The following is a 21,016-nucleotide window of genomic DNA, read 5'->3' as shown; positions in this document are numbered from 1 at the left end:
ACCTTAAGGTGTTCCTCTAGTTTTGCAGAGGCTTGTATTGGGCATTTGGATCTGCTGAGGATTGCCGTGTCATCGGCAAAAGTGGACGTTGTAAGTCCTAAACTCGTTGGTAAGTCTGCAGTGTACAGCAGGTAGAGCAATGGGCCGAGTACACTGCCTTGCGGATCACCAGCTTTGATTTCAAAATCAGCCGAGACGGAGCCATTACATCTTACAGCGAATTTCCTATTGTAAAGGTAAGATTCCATGAGTTTGTGTGTGTACTGTGGCAGTTTTTGCCGGATTTTGAACATCAGACCCTCCAGCCAAACTCTATCGAAAGCCTGGGCAACGTCGAGAAAGACAGCCGCACAGTATTCTTTTAGTTCGAATGCTGTTCGTATTTCGGATGTTATACGATTGACTTATTCAATTGTACCATGTTTTTCGCGGAAGCCAAACTGGTGTGAAGGGATTGTGTTCTCCGATGCCAGAAATGAGTTTAGGCGGATCTGCAGGACCTTTTCAAAAAGCTTCGAAAGACATGGCAGCAAACTAATTGGCCTATAGGATGATGGCTGGGTTTTGTCCTTTCCCACTTTAGGAATCATGATGATAGTGGACTTTTTCCATGTTCTTGGGAAGTAGCCAATTTTTATTATAGCGTTGAACAGTTTGCAGATATATTGTATTGCAATGATAGGGAGTTCTAGGATCATTTTCGGTGTGATTAGGTCATGGCCAGGTGCTTTTTTCGGCTTTATGTGGTTTTTAATAACTGCAGTGATCTCGTCCGATTGGAGTTTCGAGTACTCACTATCCGTTAATGTGTTCGAAGGGGGAAGTACAGATGAGTTTGATGTTGGATTTGGCTGGAAAACCATTTTAAGATGTGTGGCAAATACGGATGCCCTGTCTTCGTCACTGCGGGCCCATCCACCGGTTGGACTCCTTATCAGTGAAATTGTCTCTGTAGGAGCGCTTAAAGTTGGGTGGGCTTTCCACAGAGGATGTTTAGTGCTGGTTGGACTGAGCTTTTCTATGTATTTCCTTTGAGCCCAGCTTTCCTCTTGTCTTAACGCCTTGGAGAGGTTGCGATTAGCTTGCCTTAGGCGAAGTTTTACTGCTGGTGATCGAGTAATCTGCCATTCTCTTCTTAGACGTCGTTTTTCCGTTACTAATTGTTCTATCCGCCGGTTCGTAGGCCTGTCAACAGGTTTGGTGTAAGAAGAGGCATGTGGAGTAGATACTCTTGCTGCAGCTCCCATCATCGACTCAAGTGCAGAAACGCACATATCAATGTCCTCTGCAGCATCCAGTTTCGGCGAACAGTCAATGTGGGCACTCATGTACATTTTAAATTTAAGCCAATTTGTTTTGTTGTTTGTAAGCCTATATGGGCGATCAAGTACTTGAGGTCTTGTTAATAATGTGAATAGCACTGGAGAGTGATCGGAAGTTAAATCTAGCAGTGTTTCCGCAGTGATCCGATTACGTGGAATCCTCTTGGTTACTGCGAAATCAATCAAGTCAGGCACTTTCTGTGGATCTGTGGGCCAATAAGTAGGCCTACCCGGTGAGACGCAATCCATCTTATTGAGAGGGTTGACTATTGTGTTGTACAACTGCTTTCCTTTAGGATTTACCAGGCGAGATCCCCAGTGCGTATGTTTGGCGTTATAGTCCCCTGCTGCAATGAAGCGATCTCCGAGTGTGTTAAAGAAATCGGTAAATTCCTTTTCAGAGATTGAGAAGCGTGGTGGGCAGTACAGGGCGACCAATGTAGTGTTGCCGCAGCTGGTTTGGACGGTTATAGCAGTTGCTTGTAGGTGCTGTGTTTCAAATCTGTTGAGGAACGAGTGTTTTATACGGTTTTTGATTAGGATACCGGTCCCGCCATGAGCTTTTCCGTCTGGATGGTTTGTTGCGTAGAAGGTATTGGTAATTATTTTGGTATTTGAAAATTATTTTTTGATGTTTAAATGACGTGTGATGACGGTGCTGGTTGGTGCAATCGGTGACCCAGTTATCGATATTAATGGAGAAGCACACTGCTCTCTCCACGGTAAGTTGCTGTTAATTGCTGAGTGGCTGGCACTTTCGGTGTTATTGCTTACGTTAGCATTCGGTGGGGTCGGCGACACCACCGAAAAGTACGCGTTGTTGCGTTGGACCGAGAGTCGACGCTCACGTTGTTGTTGTACAATTAGTTCTTGTAGCTGTTGCTGGTGGGGATCGAGAGAGCTTGGGCCCGAATTGGTGGACATGGCTTTTGTAAAAATTACGCACTTTGTTGTTGCAACTTAGTATTTATTGCTATTAGAGCAATCTAATATTTGCGGAGTGCATTAAAAAACACGTCTGCACACGGCGGCAGTTGAATTGGAATGATGCCCAAGATGACGTTGAATTTGCTGTGGTGTGGTTTTTAAAGAAGTTTTAGATTAATTATATAAATGACAAAGAAATATACTCCATAGGTTACCTTACGCATATCGCTTCATTAGAACAAACAATTAAAGTAGGATTCTTAACTAGAGATTACTTAAATACTATAAAAAAAAGTTTAAAGCTCGTAATGAGCGAAAATGAACAAAATTTAAATTGTTCGGTTTAAGTCCGTGGCTTCAGGAACGTTAGGTTATGATTGATTCCAATCGAATGACAAAGTGGGAATCTTTACAGATTATGAGCGATACTGACTCAATTTAACACTCTCTTTAAATACATTGGGGTTTATTTATTTAGGCGATTTTCATATTTTTGTTTGGCCTACGAGCGACATGTGCGAGGTACCACGTGACCATATGACAACGACTAATTTTCAGCAGTCTAGGCAGCTCCCTCTCAAGACGGTGTATGTGGATTTTAGGTTTTTGGCCTAATTCATGGCCTTCCTTCAGCGCCTTACGTCACTGTATGTGAACCATGCGGCGTTCGTCGCCTCAAATTTTGAAAACTTCAGCCACCAAATTCCGAGGCCTAGGCTTTCTCTTAGCGCTAGTACGGATATTCGGTACTTTGTTACGGCTGGGACTGTGAAAACATGAATTTAGTTTACCCGGTCAGGGAATCATAACCTCACTTAAATATAAAAAAATATCACCTTTTAACTCTTTCACTTTTAATAAACTAACCGAACGGTTAGGTTTGGCACTGCACTGGTCTTCAACTTTTACACCGATATTGGCTAGATAGCCTGGTAATTAATTTTTTAATTTGTCCACCACCACGTGGTATTACGACATGAAATTTTTTTAAGCAAAAATCACTATATAATTTATGCAACTTATCGCTTCGGCAGAACAGAATAGAATAAATTTTGAGCTTAAGCACGCGTCTTATGCAAAAGAATTTGCGAACAGAGCTTTCTAACGGGTCTTTTCCCAAATGTTGCGACGTGGCGTCTTTTCATTGGGCGATGCGCCTGCATCAGTTAACTGTACTCAAAGCTAAAACTCAACCCTGCAATTAAGTTGACCATGATCGTATCAGTGTAACCGTTCTGTTATTTGCTCTTTATGAAAGCGCGGTTAATTTAAAAAAATAAATTTTCTTTCTTTAGAAAGTTAAATATTTTAAAGAAAAATCCGGTCACTACAACCTTACAGCGAACGATATAATTATTGTAGCATTGAGAGTTTAAAAGACAAAATTGAGATTTGGCTATACAGTAATTTGCATAGTCAAGTCGCGAATTAGTTTTCTTAAATCTTTTAAAATATCTCGATTTAATGTTACGGAGACCAGACTGACGCACTGGAGACGGTAGAGACATTCACATAAGGAACGCATTTATCAATTAGAGAATTAGGAGCTGTTGGATTATGTAGCAGGCAGTTAATAATATTGTTGGATTATGTAGCAGGCAGTTAATAATATATTAAATAATAAGACGGTGGTTTTATGTTTGAATATATATATATGATTTGTTCTTTAATTTAATTCTTTTCAACTGTACGCTCTTGTCGCCTAAAGTGAACTGAACTGGGGTGAGATAAAGCAGATGAAGTATGGTGTGTATACACGAAGATGATATTCGGCTAGTCCCGTTACCTTTCATCTCTTCTGTTCTTAATGTTGCTTTTGCTATTTCGCAACAGGAGTAGAGGAGAAAAAATTCACTGCACAATCTATATTGCAGCACTCAAATAGAAATGACCATGAAAAGAGAAAATAAGGCTGTTAAGAAGATTAAAATTTGTTTTACGAAAACATCTAGGACGAAAATTTAAGATATTATTCAATGAATTCGTAACGGAATTGTAAGAAATAGTAACTTCAATGGAAGGGTGATAAGGATCTTCAGGCTTCGCAAGGGGCTGTGTTTGGCATCAGCATCGTGCATGTAGGTCATGATATCAAAAGCTGGAGGAATATATGAACAAGAAATATAAAAGCTAAACTTGGAACATGTAACTTCAACGCAAATAAACTCTGCCTAAGGGCAGATCAATCGGCACAACACTTGAACACAGATTCGAGTTAACAGCAATGAGTACTCCACCGCCACGACGACCAACACGATCAAGCCTATAAAAAATAAAGTTATTAGAAATAATTTCATTATCCAAAACAGAGGAGTTGAGACAAGTTTTAGAAAAAGCTAATATGTCAGCCGAAAAGGTTTGGCTATCGCAGAACAGGTTCGAGAGCTTGGTAAGAAGTCCTCTTACATTTTGATAATGAATGCAAAGACTAGACGTTATTAGTTTTTTGAAGCAGAAGATAAATTGGGAAGGTGGACAGGCAACGGACGGGAGCGCTTATTGGGCGCAAACTCTTGTACAACTAGGCCCTCTGGCCTAGAGAGGACTAGAAAACTTAAACTTTTGAATTAAAACCCTGTGGAAGCTGCCACAGACGTCTCAGAAGTATCTGGAGCAAGCCTAGAGATAAATAATTGTTTGCGATTAGGCACTACAGTTCGTGGAGGCGGAGGAGTATTGGCCAGCATGATCCTGTAATTGGTCAGAATTCCCGAGTGGGATAGATTGAGGTACACCAGGGAAAAGAAAAGAGCATAAAAAGAGAAGAGAAGAAGATGTAATAGAGAGGTCTGGCGACTGATTATGAGGCAACTCAAGGGTACATTTCTTTTGCAACTTCTCAAAAGGTGGAACGAACTGGAATTGCGACAATAAATGTACGCTAGAGTCACACTCGTTAGACAGCTGTTTGGCCAGTTTATTTACAGAAAGAAACTTTAAACGAAGATCCCTGTACATAGGGCTAAAATGGCATAGCTGCTGGCTGGCACAAGATGGGCAAGTCCAGCGCATTGAGCCAAGCTCAGGCTTAGACACAGACAAACCAGAAAATTTGTCTTAGTCGCGGCCATCGAGGCCAGCATATTTTAAGTGAATAAGATAAAAAGATATTGCTCTATACTGTTATTGGTGATAATTATACCATACACCCATAGGATGAAATGGTATATTAAAGTCGCCAAAATGTATGTAATAGTCATAAAATTGCACGACGCAATCGGTTTTTTCTAGATTCTGGAGGCGAAAGTAGGCTTGGCAAAAATGTTAAATGTTAATAATCTGCGCGCATGCTAAGCATACAAAATTTGGTGACTTTAAGTTAGTTAGTTTTCGAGAAAATCAGTTTTATTTAATTTTCGGGGGTGGAAGGTGGCGTTACAAAATTTTAAAAAAATCTAAATCTGCTCGCATCCTAAGCTACTACACATTCCAGGTTTGGTGTCTATAGCTAGTATAGTCTTTCAGAAAATCGGTTTTAGATATTAGATATAAATTTGCGGGGACGTTATGGGGCGTGAAAAAATTTAAAATAAGCTTGAACACCGTAGGTTTTTCAGGAGTCCAAGTACCAAATTTGGTGACTCTAGCTCCTTTAGTCTCCGAGATCTTCATCTATATACAATTAAAACATTCAAATTTTTACTCGTTTTACTACAATTGGTTCTTCTTCCCTTACTTGCACATAGAGTTTATGTAGCGTTGCTTTTGTGTGAAGAGAACAGCAGACCACACACATACACTGTGGTCTGCTGTTCTCTTCATTTCGACCAATGACGTAGTAGGCGATGAGCAGAGCCGACTTATATTAACTGTAACTTGTGTTCTATTTATCCGATCAGGTTGATTGGGATCTGATGCTTTAAATCCAATAATATCGCATTAGTAAATTTCATAGCGATACTCCAACTGCTTCACCTACAGTAGAATCCGGTTATAATGACGCTCAAGGGATCGACGATTTTCGTTGTTATATCCGGAAGACGTACTAACCGGAGCCCCTTTTATATAAGTTTGTATTGGGACCAACCAATCACTCATCGAACTTTAGTCGTTATAACCAGACGGTAGTTATAAGCGATGTCGTTATAACTGGATTCTACTGTATATGATATAGTGTCCCGATCCTAAAGATTTTCATACTTGATGTCAAGACGGTAGAAAAAACAACAAGAGCAAATCACAAGCTACTGCTTTACATCGTTTACTTTGTCAATAAGAGCATTACCCTACAACTGCTGCGAAATAATTACATGTATGTAATTACCATCATACCAGGGTACGATGGGACTACAAAAGTCCCCCAACAAACTGACACAATGCTATAAGTGCCAAATATTTGGTCACGGCTCCTGCAACTGCGAAGTATAAACATCGTGTGCTCACTGTGCTGGACCGCATCTGACGGCATCGTGTAAAGACAACGCCTAAATTAAGTGTGCCAACTGCAAAGGCGCCCACCGCTCCACCGACTCCACCGACTCCTCCTGCCCCTGCTATCAATCTTATCGGAACTTGCTTTCGAAACGCTCTCCACAACGAAGCAATACGACGAACCATGGCATCACCAACAACACAGCCCAGCATCTTTCACGAACAGCCTTTAATACGAACTCTTTCCACGTTTTGACTCCCAACACAAATACCCAACAGATGATCTATTTGACCTACATTAATGCAGTGACCAAACAATGCCTCTCCACCGAACTTTCAGACAAACGGGTCTAATTTGTTTTCCATGGAAGTTTAAACACCCTTCTAGCAGAAATGATCTCAAAGCTGAGTAGCTGCTCTAATAAAGGTGACTAGTTCAAGGTCTTAACACAACTTGCAATTAAATATGTGTACTCCAGTAAATAATTCCACAAACAGTATAAATATCATCGAATGCTCGTGCCCTAAGACAAAAACGAACGGAACTAATTAAGTTCCTAGAAGATAATAACATTAACGTAGCTCTTATTAACGAAACTTGGCTTACTCAATTGATTCACAAAACTATTACATATACAGATGTGATTGGGCGGCGGAGTCGCTGTTATAGTCAGTAAGAATGTGAAGCACAAACATATCTTATATCCAAACTGTGAGCTATCCATGTTCGTAGATGATACAGCCATCTATTGTGCTAATTCCCAGTAAGCTGACATTAAGTTTTCTCTTCAAACAGCATACAACAACATTAGGTGTTTGGTGAACTTCGTACATACTTCCTAGAGCCTTTCTCGTCAAATAAAACTATCTTGCAATCCGAAAATAATCCTAGGTACACCAAAAACAACAGTTAGGCATCGTGGCATATGCATAATGATATTTGTCGCTCTCTCTACCTCTGCCGACCGTTGCCTTTAACAACCGCTGTTTAAATTCAAACGCATCTCGTTCAAATCTAACTCATTGGATGTTTTATTCTGTAAAGATTAATATTAGGAGATATGTGCAAGTACATTTAGGACCTATTCTTACCGCAGTGTGTCCTTCTCGGCTTACACAACAAGAGCGAAAGAACATGCGGAAGCTAAACTTGAATTTCATATTTCACAGTATGGCCATATTCATCAAGCGCCAAAAAACTTAAATATAAAATACTAGATACTAACAGCTATAGCTAGACGGTGACTGTCACCCCGCTGCTAATTATTCGGTGGTCAATTCCCGTCCCGCGACATCCCCGCCCCCATGAAGCGACTGCATCACATCTAGGACCGCTAGTCTGGAGACGGGACGTATTACCCTGTGAACCCTATTTCCATCGGCGACTCTTATGCTGCTCGCCGAGGTATCCCATCTGCTCCGGTGTATACCTCCTCGACTATACCCTTGCTCCTTGTTGCAGGGTCACAGATGTAGACGACATCATCCTTTCTGATTGGCTGGGTGCGCGCGCACCATTTCTCGCGACGCACAAGGGTCGGTAGGTATTCATGAACCCACCGCTTCCAGAACCGGTCCCTCAGTAGTCGTGCCATGCGCCATTGCTTCCTGGTTTCACACGGTTTAGGCAACTCTTCACTATCCGCGGGTGTATCAGGAATGTTGGACGTCCCCTTCAGTAGGTCGTTGGGCGTCAAAGGTGCCTCTTGATCGACTGAAATTGGCATATGGGTTAGCGGCCTTGAGTTCACAATGTTCTCAGCCTCAATGAGCAAGCTTTGCAATACGTGTTCCTTCGGGGCCACATCCTTTACTGTATGAGCCAATACCCGTTTTACGCATCGGACCATCCTCTCCCAGACTCCTCCCTCCGCGGGGTTGAGAGGGCAGTTAAAAATCCACTCCACACAATGGGTAGCAAGCTCGTCCTGTATCTTGTCTGCTTCAAAAACGTCGGTAAACCGTTTGGCTTCCCTGTCTGCGCCGATGAAATTCTTCCCATTGTCACTACGCAGCTTCGTTACTGGTCCTCGGCGGCTCATCGCAAGTATGCAGGAGTCTGTTGACAAATCGTGGGCTAGCTCCAGGTGAATTGCTCTAGTTCTTAAACAGGTGAATAGAGCCACCCACCTCTTCTCTTGGCGTCGACCCACTGTCACAAGTAGTGGTCCGAAATAGTCTAAACCAGTGTACTCAAATGGCCATCAACCCGGTTTTAGGCGATCTTCAGGCAACGGACCCATTAAAGGTGGGGTTGGGGTTGCACGCTGGAGTTTGCACACACCACAGTTCCGGATAACCCGCTGCAGTACCCGGCGCACTTTCGTTATCCAGAACTTCATGCGGATCTCGGTGATAGTTGCGTTTACATTCTGATGTTTCATCCTTACATGGTAGTGACGAACGATCAAATCCGTCAGTGGGTGCCTATGCGTGAGAATGATGGGCCTTCTCGCCCCATACGGTAAACACAGGGCCGCATCGATTCTCCCAGATGCGCGTAGAATCGCTAAGTCGTCAAGGTAGGGTAGCAGTCCCTTCAGCTCACTCGTCGGCTGGACTGGTCTGTTTGCATATAGGCGATGCAACTCGTCTGGGAACGCTTCCCTTTGAGCAACACGAACCAAGACGAGTTCGGCTTCCGCACATTCGGCTGCAGTCAAGCCATATTTTCCATGTTCGTGCTGCTGACGACGGCACCGACACACGAATCGGAGAACCCAAGTCATAGTCCTCAACAGTCGGCTGTACTCCGAGAATCTCTGAAATTGTATAAATTCGTCGTTAGCAACAACCAAGGCAAACTCACACGGTGACTCTTCGACGTCGGCTGCAACCTCGATGTCTGTCAGATCGGTAGTTGATTGGGGCCACAAATCTTACGGCTGCTGTAGGAATTTAGGCCCGCACATCCATCGCGATTTCTGGCTAAAGTCAACTTGCCCTTGTGGCCTCGTCGCTTCATCCGCCACGTTGTCCGCGGTAGGGACCCATCTCCACTGGGAAGCATCTGTGGATTCTAAGATTTCTGTGACTCTGTTACCGACGAACTGCTTATAACGTCTATGAGTGCTGCATATCCAACGCAGCACCATTTTGGCATCTGTCCATAAAATGGCATCTTCCGTCTCCATGCAGTGTCCACTCTTCACAGCGTTCATCAAGCGTGTACCGAGCACCGCTGCCTGCAGCTCCAGTCGTGGAACTGACATGGTTCTCATCGGAGCGCATTTCGTTTTACCACAAACGAAACTCACTTGTACATCCCCATTTTGGTAGGTGGCCCTCCAGTAGGCCACAGCCGCGTACGCCGACTCACTGGCGTCAGTGAAGACATGTAATTGTATTGACTTCACTATTTCTGATCCAAAGTAGTAACGCGGGCATCGGAACAGACCCACTCCTTCTAGCTGATGGCGCCATTTCTGGAAGGCGCTGTTGAGTTCTTTTGGCAACGGTTCATCCCATAAAACATTCCTTCTCCAAATCTCGCGTAATAATAACTTGCCGGTAATGGTGAAACAACTCAGGAACCCCATCGGGTCGAACGTTGACATGATTAGACTGAGGAATTGCCTCTCGGTAGGCACATCGTCCTTGATCCTCTGGTACTTCACGTTAAACCTAAATTCATCGGTCGCTGGCTGCCAATACAATCCAAGAATTTTCTCCTCTGCTTCAGCCCACCCAACTGGGTTGGTGGTTCCTTCTTGACCCAAGGACTCCACAACCTTAGGTGAGTTGGATTGAAATCGGCGTAGCTCAAATCCTCCAGTCTTGTGTATGTCTCTGACCCTGGCAGAGACTGATATAGCTTCGTCCTCAGTGGCGAAACTGTCCACATAATCGTCCACATAATGATAGTCTGTAATAGCTTTGACCGCTCGTGGGTCTACTTGTTGGTGACGCATCGCATTTAGCGTCATGACATGATGTGCGGCACTTGGGGAACAGGCAGCTCCAAAGGTCATCACCTGCATCTCGTACACATCAGCTTCTCGTTGTCTATCTCCATCCCGCCACAGGAACCGTTGAGAACGTCGGTCCTGGGGCTGTACATAGATCTGGTGGAACATTTCTTTGATGTCTCCGATGACCGCAACAGCTCCTTCTCTGAAATGGAATAGAACAGAAAGAAGCGGCCTATAGTGCTGTGGTCCCTTTAATAGCTCTGAATTCAGTGACACGTTGCCCACTTTGGCAGCCGCGTCAAAGACTAGCCGAATTTTCCCTGGCTTATTCGGGTTCGTCACTGCGAAATGCGGCAAATACCATATTTTGCCGCTGCCGACTGCAGTGTCTTCTTCTCGCTCTACACGTCGAGCGTATCCTTTACTTATGTAATCGTTTATCATTCCTTTATACTCTTGGGCAAACTGTTTATCTCTTTCCATTTTTCTTTCAACAGTTTCCAACCTATTTAACGCCATTTTATAACTGGAAGGTAGATTTACGTTGTCGCGTTTCCAGATTAATCCCGTCTGGTACCGCCCGAGTAATTCTACCGTCGTCTCGTTCAAAATACTTTGTGCCCGTATGTCGTCATCTGAAGGGGCTGGTGGAGTTGGCTTCACCCCCAGGTTCTCCAGTTCAAAGTATTCGCTGACCATCTTATGAACTTCATCGGTGTCCGTTGCTGCAAATAGGCATGGCTTTGGCGCAGATGTATGTTGATGCTTGTGGAACGTCCCAGAAACATCCCATCCTAACCTAGTAACGGCCACGTACGGTCCCTTATTGGAGGTTTCCCAGGTGCTGGATGGCACGACAAGGTACTTGTGATCCAGGCCTATTAGGATCCTAGGCACGGCGTTAGTATATGCCTCAACAGGGAAACGTGATTGCGGATTGATTACTTGGAGGTAGTCCTGATTCAAGGTCTGCATCGGCAGATCTAACCCATCCACTGCATGCACATTCTTCAATTCGTACTTCTTGTTTTTATCATGTCCACTAATGTGTAAGTTTATCCTCTTTGTTGGCTCTTGGGTTGTCATATTTTTGAACCATTTAACTGCAAGTTGACTGCGTTCTCCATTCAGGCCCAAATCCTTGAGTAGCACTTCATCGATCATGGTTACCGATGATGCTTCGTCAAGCAGTGCGTACGTCTCTACTCGACGGTTCGACCCATAAAGCGTCACTGGCAGGATCCGAAACAATAGTTGCGTTGTCTTAGTGTCAACACAACTTAAGTTCATCTGTTGAGTTGGCTGTTGGCTTCTTGGTTCCGGTGAGGGCTGCTTGCCATTGTTGGGTACTGGTTGAGGCCTCGTGGGGCTTCCATGTCCAGCCTTTGACATTGAAGCCTGCCTGTAATTAGACTCGAAATCATGTAGGAGGTTATGGTGGGCTCGCCCGCATTCACCTATATGGCATCTGGACTTGGTGGTACACTTTCGAACTACGTGCCCGGGACTCAAGCACAAGAAACATAGACGGTACTTCTTGACAAGTCTCCATCTCGCAGTCGGTGAAGCAAGACGAAACTCCGCACATTCGGTTATATCGTGTGACCCGTAACAGTTTGGACAGGGTTGGCCATGTTGCTCGACGCGCGTCTCCTCTTCAAACTTCGTGTACAGTATTCGTCGTTTGCCTTCCCTGGGGTCGGAGTCCACAATAGTGCATATTACGCTAGCTAGTTCTTCTAACCAGACGCTAAAGTCGATGACAGTCGGGTAGGGCTTTATAGATGCGGCGCGTCTAGCCCAGTCCACTCTCTTGTCCAGCGGCAATTTCGAGGTTAGTTCATCTAACAGGGTTGGATTAGCCAGGTGCCGGCTCTCGTTGATAGATTGTAAAAACGCAGCCAGGTTACTCACGCGCGTAGCGAATGGAATAATCTTTGCTAAATTGTGCTCTTGTATCGGTTGAACATCACGCACGCTTTGAAGCTGACTGCGTACGAGCTGCTCCGGACGCCCATAACAGAATCTTAGTTGATTTATGACTGCGTTCACATTTCTGGGATGGATAAGCAGAGATTTAACAGTTTCACGGGCATCGCCCTTAAGAGCTTTAACCAGACGCTGATTATTCTCCAAGTCCGTGCATCCATATACACTATTTGTTTCAGTAAACGCGCAGTAGAATATTGTCCAATCTTCTGGTAGTCCCGAAAACTCTGGCAGTTCCGTGATTTTTCTAGTCATCCATCCACCAACCGTGTTTGGTGAGATCAGGGGCATTGTTCCAATTGTCGATGGCAGCTCAGGGCGAGTGTTTATTAGTGGTGGCTGTAGTCCATTAATCGGACGATCTGATTCTAACCTATGCGTTGCTGGCATTGTATCTGTAATTAAAGATGGCGGACCCTCCGCACGTGTCGCCGGCCTTGTTACCATTTGCAATTGCCTTTCCAACTCGGCAATTCTCGCACGCAGTCTTGCTTCTTGGAATCCGCTAGGTTGTGCGCTGCACACGGTCTCCTGATGCTCATCAGCGCCGACAGCTTCGGGTATTCCAGCCACTATGCTGGACTCAATATTCATATTTGCGGTGGGCGCCTCATCAGTTGCATTCTCTCCGGTGTCTACGGGCAAGTCGATTGCGGCATCTGGTTCTTGTAGCGCCTCGAGTGCATTCAGCCGGGGACTCCTCCGGATTGGGGAATGTCTGGTTGTCATGGTGGTGCCCTTTCTGACACGAGTATCACCCATTTTGGTGATACCACTGGTGACTTCAGCAATGTATGTATGTCACCGCGTTCGACGTTGACTCGTTCCTTCGCTAGGACTGTAGCTTTATCACTCACTGTAGTGATTCTTAATTCCGTCGCCAGTTGCGACGCTCAATAGTCCATCCAATAGGACTGCACATATAACCCACTGTGGTTATTCTTAGTTTCGTCGCCGGTTGCGACGCTTAATAGTCCATCCAATAGGACTGCACATATAACCCACTGTGGTTATTCTTAGTTTCGTCGCCGGTTGCGACGCTCAATAGTCCATCCAATAGGACTGCACATATAACCCACTGTGGTTATTCTTGGTTTCGTCGCCAGTTGCGACGTTCAATAGTCCATCCAATAGGCCTGCACATATAACCCACTGTGGTTATTCTTAGTTTCGTCGCCGGTTGCGACGCTCAATAGTCCATCCAATAGGACTGCACATATAACCCACTGTGGTTATTCTTGGTTTCGTCGCCAGTTGCGACGTTGTAAAGACCATCTAATAGGACTGCGAATAAAAGATGTCGCTCTCTCTACCTCTGCCGACCGTTGCCTTTAACAACCGCTGTTTAAATTCAAACGCATCTCGTTCAAATCTAACTCATTGGATGTTTTATTCTGTAAAGATTAATATTAAGAGATATGTGCAAGTACATTTAGGACCTATTCTTACCGCAGTGTGTCCTTCTCGGCTTACACAACAAGAGAGAAAGAACATGCGGAAGCTAAACTTGAATTTCATATTTCACAGTATGGCCATATTCATCAAGCGCCAAAAAACTTAAATATAAAATACTAGATACTAACAGCTATAGCTAGACGGTGACTGTCACCCCGCTGCTAATTATTCGGTGATCAATTCCCGTCCCGCGACAATATTTGCATGCTTTTCTTACGGGTAAACGGGTGGTAAACGGAATTATGGATAGATATGATTATGTAGATATATTACGAAATACAATGCTACCATGTGCCAGTTGGGAAATGACTATAAAATGGACATTTCAACAGGATAACGATCCGAAATATACCAGAAAGATTAGTTTGCATCCAAAATATCGATGTTATGCTAGGGCCACCTCAGTCTCCAGATCTAAATCGGATCAAGGACTTAGGCGGGTTGTGGCAACATCAAATCCATAAAAAAAAGAGGGCGTCTAACGGTTAGACACGATAGAAGTGAAACCTTCCGTAAAACAAACTGAGAGAGAATGAAACGAAAGCAGCATTAGGAGCGGGATAATTATAGGTTCATTATAATGTTGCTATAAAGGTCATGTTTTATTTTCTTCATTTTATTATTATTCATCCTCAATGTTTTCAATTTCAACAAATGATACGAGTGGCTTATGATAGCTAAAATATGATACAAATGCTTTGGTTTCGATGTTGTCAACATATCTTTGAAATACCGCGTCAATTGTTGTTTTTAATCGTGTTGTTGATTCAGTGCGATTGTTACACATTTTTAAACTGAATGTTGTATTGAGAAAGTCAATTAAAGGAACCTCTGTGTCCAATGCAAAATTTACGTTAAAATCGCCACTTAAAATCATTGCAACTTTATCGTAATCTTTTCTAAGTATCCGCGATACTTCTGGTGTATACTTTATTAAATTTTCATGAATGAATTCCGTGATGCTATTTATTGATTGATTGGGTGAAATATAAATTGCCACAATTAAAACTGTTTTTCCATTGCTCAATCTGGTTTCGCATGCACATATTTCTCCCACTTTAGAGAGCTGAACAGACAGTGATTCTAGTTGCTGTGCATTCATTCATTATATATTTTGTGATACATTTTTATTTACTTTTTATACCCTTGCAGAGGGTATTGTAAAATTGGTCAGATGTTCTTAACGCACAGAAGGAGGCGTTTACGACTTGAGAAGCTGAGTTGATATAGCCATGTCCATCTGTCCGTCCGTCTGTGCGTATGCGTTTTACTCAGCCGTCTTAAGAGCTATCGTGATGAAATCTTTTTTTGGGGTTTTTTATTACCCGGGTAAGATAAAGTATGAAAATCCTTAGGATCGGACCACTATATCATAGCACTATAACACTATATCATGCTGATCAAGAATTTATATACTTTATGGGGTCGTAAACGCCTCCTTCTGTGCGTTACGAACATCTGACCAATTTTACAATACCCTCTGCAAGGGTATAAAAAGTAAATAAAAAGTAAATAAAAATGTATCACAAAAAAATATATAAACATATAAAAAGCATTATGAATAAAAATATTTGCATCTCATTCTCTCGCAGCGAGCACACTAACTACAGAACTCGACGGCAATTTACAAAGTGTCGACGTGGCTCTATTGCAGGGGTAGGCACAAAGAGAGCCAGATCAAACTGTCAATGTATGCGTGCGCTTGCTTGTGTACGTAAGCTGCTTTACACTGCGCGAATCGTATATGAAGAAACGAATAAAAAAATTAAACTGCAAGTGAAACTGCGGAATTTTCCCACAACCCTTTTTTACCGAATCGCCTTAAAAAACAAAGTACAGTCATGAGTCTTGGATTCCTTTTACCTTAATGTCATAAAAATGAATGCATATTTTGTATCGGCTATTATATGTATATATTTTTCATACTATACATATATGTGCATACATGTATATCTTACATTTATATTACATTATGCATGTTCGCTTATATTATAATATACTTTTTACCCTATAGGGACAAAATATAAATAATGGCAAAATATTTTTAAAGTTGCCATGTACGAAAGTGAAGCATTAATTTTTCTGCGTGTAGCTGCGTAACAAAGCGACATAGTACTGCTTTCGTCAAAAGTCTGTGCGACACTAGCTGTTTTTTTACGCTTTGAACTTGTACTTCGTGCTCACATCGGCATGCACACAGACGGCCACACGAGCAATTGCCGAGCAAAAGTGCCCGCACGGGCTATGGGCGCCTACCTCTGCTCTATTGTTAGTGTGCTCGCTTGACGATCGGGCGGCCGGGGTTCGACTCCCAGCTTGGTCGAAGTTTTTCGTAATGCTTTTTATTCATAATGCTTTTTATATATTTGCATCTCATTCTCTCGCAGCGAGCACACTAACTACAGAACTCGACGGCAATTTACAAAGTATCGACGTGGCTCTGTTGTTAGTGTGCTCGCTTGGCGATCGGGCGGCCCGGGGTTCGTCTACCAGATAAACGCTTTTTTTAAATTGCGGGGGCGGAAAGGGGCGTGGCAACAATTTGAAATAAACTTGATCACTCTACATACTACACGAGTCTACATACCAAATTTGGTGGCTCTAGCTCTTACAGTCTCCGAGATCTAGGTGTTCATACGGACAGACGGACGGACATGGCTAGATCGACTCGGTTGTTGATCTTGATCAAGAATATATATACTTTGTGGGGTCGGAGATGCTTCCTTCTGCTTGTTACATACATTTTGGCGACTTTAATATACCATTTCACCCTATGGGTGTATGGTATAAAAAGGCTATACAACAAAGTATTAGACATTATTAAGTCAGAAGAACTCAAACCAGAGGGCCGGGGCTTATGAAATAACGAAGATATTGATCAAAGTCACTGATCACCACCGATTGTTCCTATGGAAGCTATATGATATAGTCGCCCGATCTTGATCAAATTTGGCATAGTCGTTTATATGTATAATAAACTCATCAATATTAAATTTCACGACAATAGCTCAGAAAATAACGAAGTTATTGAGAAAAGTCACTGTTCGTGACTTGCCATTTGTATGGGAGCTATATGATATAGTGATCCGATTCGGCTGAATCCGAGATATACAACGCCTGCAGTATATACAAGCCTACATGCTTTCAGCTCTGGAGCTCCAACGGTCTAGGAGGAGTTTGCGTTGATCCAGACGGACGGACAGGCGGACAGACGGACGGACGGACGGACGGACATGGCTATATGAACTCGTCTCGTCATGCTGATTAAGAATATATATACTTTATATGGTCGGAGATCCTTCCTTCTATGCGTTGCACACTTCTGACCAAAATTAATATACCCTTTTTGCAAGGGTATAACAAACGGAACCTTATCACTATTCTCATCTTTATATCCCATTCTTTGAAAAATATGAAAAAAAAATTTAATTTTTAATGTTTAACATGTTGAAAAATTAATTTAAATGTTGCAAGGTGATGCGCTACTATTTTTTTCAACACAACTATATTGAAATCGGACCACCAAAATATACGTACACTGACGAGCAAAACTGTAACACCAGCTTGCAGTCTTCAGTTGCGTAGCTCATTACTCTTTTCGGAGTTAACCTACAGTGATGACTCTTCTTCCATTTGATTTTGTAACTATTTAGCTCTCTTGTCCAAAAGTTTGAATTCATTTGGTCACCCAGAATAGAAATGGTAAGTTTTGCACTCTCTTAGTTTTAAGATAAAATTTTTAATTTTTTTTTTCAATTTTTAAAGGGTATTAATTGGTTTGGTGGTTTGGTTTACGAAATTTGAAATATTTTTGGCAATTGGTATACCCAAGTTGGCGAGACGACTTACTTTATTATTTTTAATATTTCCGGAGAGAAAGAAGGGTGTTCGCCGTTACAATTTCACAGAGTGTGCGAGTACAGGGCTCTGGGTTATGGGATTTTATATTACAACTAACGCAAGTAGTGTGGTTGTCGCAGCGATTTGATGTATGCCCTGGCAAGTTTTACACCTCATGGTGTTTGGAATATATTAACTGACCTTGACCCAGTGCCAAGATATTTGCAGGTTTGCTGGGAAGATTATAAAGATCGAAGGTGATCTTGCTGTAGTTTTAACCAGTGGGTTTTTAATACCGTCTATTGTTCTCATAAATTTTAAGACAGATTGAACATTTTGCGATTTTAATTCACTCGTAATTTCGGCTTCTGGTATTTCGTTTGTAGGTAGGGAGCGAATATTGTCCCTTTCACATTATTTAGGCTATCGTCAAGCTTGCATGTCATCTCATAGATGCCAGGGAGCTCTTTGATCTTGGGGAACTTATCAGCGAGTCACTTTGAACTTACTAGCATGAGCAGGTTGCCATCGCGGAGCGTTGGGATTGATATAATGTCTTTGATAATTAAGGTATCGGTTTGAATTTGGGGTTTTGTTGGGCTGGTACGGGTAAGTCGGGATATTCCTCAATTAAGCTGCGGTAAGTGTTTTCTCGAATAAAGAAATTACTTATGTATAAAAGTAAAAAAAAACATACTGCACAAGCGGTTTTGAAAAAAGTAGAACAGTGAGCCAAAGAGGAAGACAAAAAAGAGAAGGCGAATGTCGCTGCGAAGCTATTAGTGACTGAGGTGCACACCCGAACAGAGGTAGTCGGTGACTGTTGGTATATTTTTATACCCCTGCAAAAAGGGTATATTATTTTGGTCAGAAGTGTGCAACGCATAGAAGGAAGCATCTCCGACTATAGTATATATATTCATGATCAGCACGACGAGACGAGTTCATATAGCCGTCCATCCGTCTGGATCAACGCAAACTCCTCCTAGCCCATAAAAGCTACAGCTAAAGCTGAAATTTTGCATGTAGGCTTGAATATATACTATATATACCACTATATCATACAGCTCCCATACAAACGCCAAAGTCACGAACAGTGACTTTTCTCAATAATTTCGATATTTTCTAAACTAAATATAATACTTGTGAGTTTATTACACCTATAAACAACTGTGCCAAATTTTATTAGGGTCGGGTGACTATATCATATAGTTCCCATAGAACCGATCGGTCGAAAACTTCGTTACATTTAACGGGATTGCTTTCAAATAAAACAATTGAGCTATTGTCGTAAAATTAAATATTAGAGAGTTAATTACGCCTATAAACGAGTGTGCCAAATTTGATCAAGATCTGATGACTATATCATACATATAGCTCCCATCAACAAAGTGTTAGTGAACAATCGGTGGTAAACAGTGATTTTGTTCAAAAACTTTGTTATTTCCTATGCTAAAAAGGTAGGTTGTTCTTTCGCAAACATTAGCCTTTTTACATAAAACGTTTTTCCACTTTAACGACTATAGGTAGGGAAAGAGTAACAAAAAACTTGCAAGGGTATATGTACAAACTTTGACGCTGTCGAAGTCAGCCTTGGCCCTCTGGTTTTAAATATATATTACCAATTGCAAATGAACAATTGATACTGAGTCAAAGTTGAGTCAATCTAGCCATGTCCGTCTGTCCGTTTGATGGATCTCGCATAGAAATTGTATATATAATTTGTTTCATGGCATCCATAAGTTGGTAAAACCTAATAACTTAATTTATTATGAATCCTGCTAAAAAATTCTAAAAAAGATAAATTTTTCGATAATATAAATAACTTGACCAAAAAACAATGAGGGGATTAAAGTAATGTATTAGGACTAATTGTTAATCGACTCTTGAAATTCGATTTCCGCATCGGTGTTGGATACCATCTTTGCCATTAGGCCGACCTTATTATCAAGTAGCTCTTCACTCGGGCCAACTGTGACATTAGACTAAATCCGCCGCTGTTATCATCCCTTTAAATGACATCTACTGGTTTTTGGGGCTTTCTACTACTCATATGTATATAGATCGTACAATGGTACGTAATTACTAACCCTTAACTTGCCGATAAGCATTGCCCTCATAAATGTCACCAGAAAGAATCAACCACAAATTTAACCCTTTTGCAGTCCAAAATTTGTAAGCCACCTTGAACTGTGTCAAATTTAATCAACTGACGTGCAACCTGCGCTGGGTTTTTGCTTAACTACCATTAACCCACCTTCGCTCTCACCCATTCTCGGGATTATTAATTATAGCATAACGTGCAGCGTAAATAAAGTGAAATTTGTTAATAAAAGACAGAAAAAGTGTAGAACCCTTTGCCGCTTATCTACGGCAATTGCCGTCGCATCCTTTTTGGTTCAAGGTTATTAAAATTATCTGCAGTAATGAAAAAAAAAACAAAAATAAAACAGAGAAAAAAACAGGAGGAATTCAATTAAAAACACGAAAAAAATAAATTAATTTAGCGCTCTCTCACTCCCTGTGGCACTCCTATTTTCATTCCCGTTCTCCATTTTTAATTATGAGCTTCGGTGGCAGCTGCATTTGAGGTTAAAAGTTGCCCGCGATTTTTTTATAGAAAATTTTCTGTATTATTTTTTCAATTAAACTTGACCATGGCAAAAAGTCCAGAGAGTTGGGCGGCATTTCATTTTTAAAATTTTTTTCCTAATGCCTTCAGTTATTCTTTTCTTTCTTTTTGTCGTTTGGCCACATGTTGCTGACACTTGCAGCATTTGGAGTGCTCTTTTAGACTCCTTCCTCATCGTCGGTATTTCTTTTCGTAGCTTTGATTTACGATGGGAGAGTTGAGTCGCCATTAGCTCGCATGGTTCCACGGCCAGTTCTATTTGTTATCACCTGTTCAATTTGCTTTAATTAATTTCTTTGCTTTAGTGTCAGCTATGAACTTTAGTTGCATTGAAATGGTAAATAAATGTATCCATGTTGTTGTCTGTTGATCCAATTATATTGGCAACTATTTACCCAACAATTCATTGTTGGCTATTTACGTTAAATGTTATCTGAGCATTTTTGGGTCCGACGGGGAGGAAGCGATAAGATTCATTTTTGTAAACAGAGCGAATAATGGCAAAAAGAAAAGTAGAATTAGGTGGAATGAAGTAAAAATGCAGAAAATGTGTTGCAGGGTGGTGGCTA

At 42.0% G+C, this 21,016-nt stretch overlaps 2 protein-coding genes across 2 annotated transcripts; both read right to left on the bottom strand.

Moving 5' to 3' along the window:
- Positions 1-8,008: 8,008 nt before the first annotated feature.
- On the bottom strand, positions 8,009-9,349 carry LOC124460609. The gene is made up of 2 exons (XM_047011801.1): positions 8,905-9,349; positions 8,009-8,772 (listed from the first exon to the last, which is right to left on the bottom strand). The coding sequence occupies exons 1-2, from the start codon at positions 9,347-9,349 to the stop codon at positions 8,009-8,011; spliced, it is 1,209 nt and encodes a 402-aa protein (XP_046867757.1).
- Positions 9,350-9,499: 150 nt separating this feature from the next.
- LOC124460608 lies at positions 9,500-13,282 on the bottom strand. Its single transcript, XM_047011800.1, has one exon. It carries the CDS (start codon positions 13,280-13,282, stop codon positions 9,500-9,502), a length of 3,783 nt encoding a protein of 1,260 aa, XP_046867756.1.
- Positions 13,283-21,016: the final 7,734 nt, after the last annotated feature.

This window comes from Drosophila willistoni (genome assembly GCF_018902025.1).
Source record: "Drosophila willistoni isolate 14030-0811.24 chromosome XR unlocalized genomic scaffold, UCI_dwil_1.1 Seg106, whole genome shotgun sequence".
In the NCBI taxonomy this organism is placed as follows: Eukaryota; Metazoa; Arthropoda; class Insecta; order Diptera; family Drosophilidae; genus Drosophila; species Drosophila willistoni.
The sequence above is the reverse complement of the archived record's forward strand: the minus strand, read 5'-3'. Positions and strand labels throughout refer to the sequence as shown.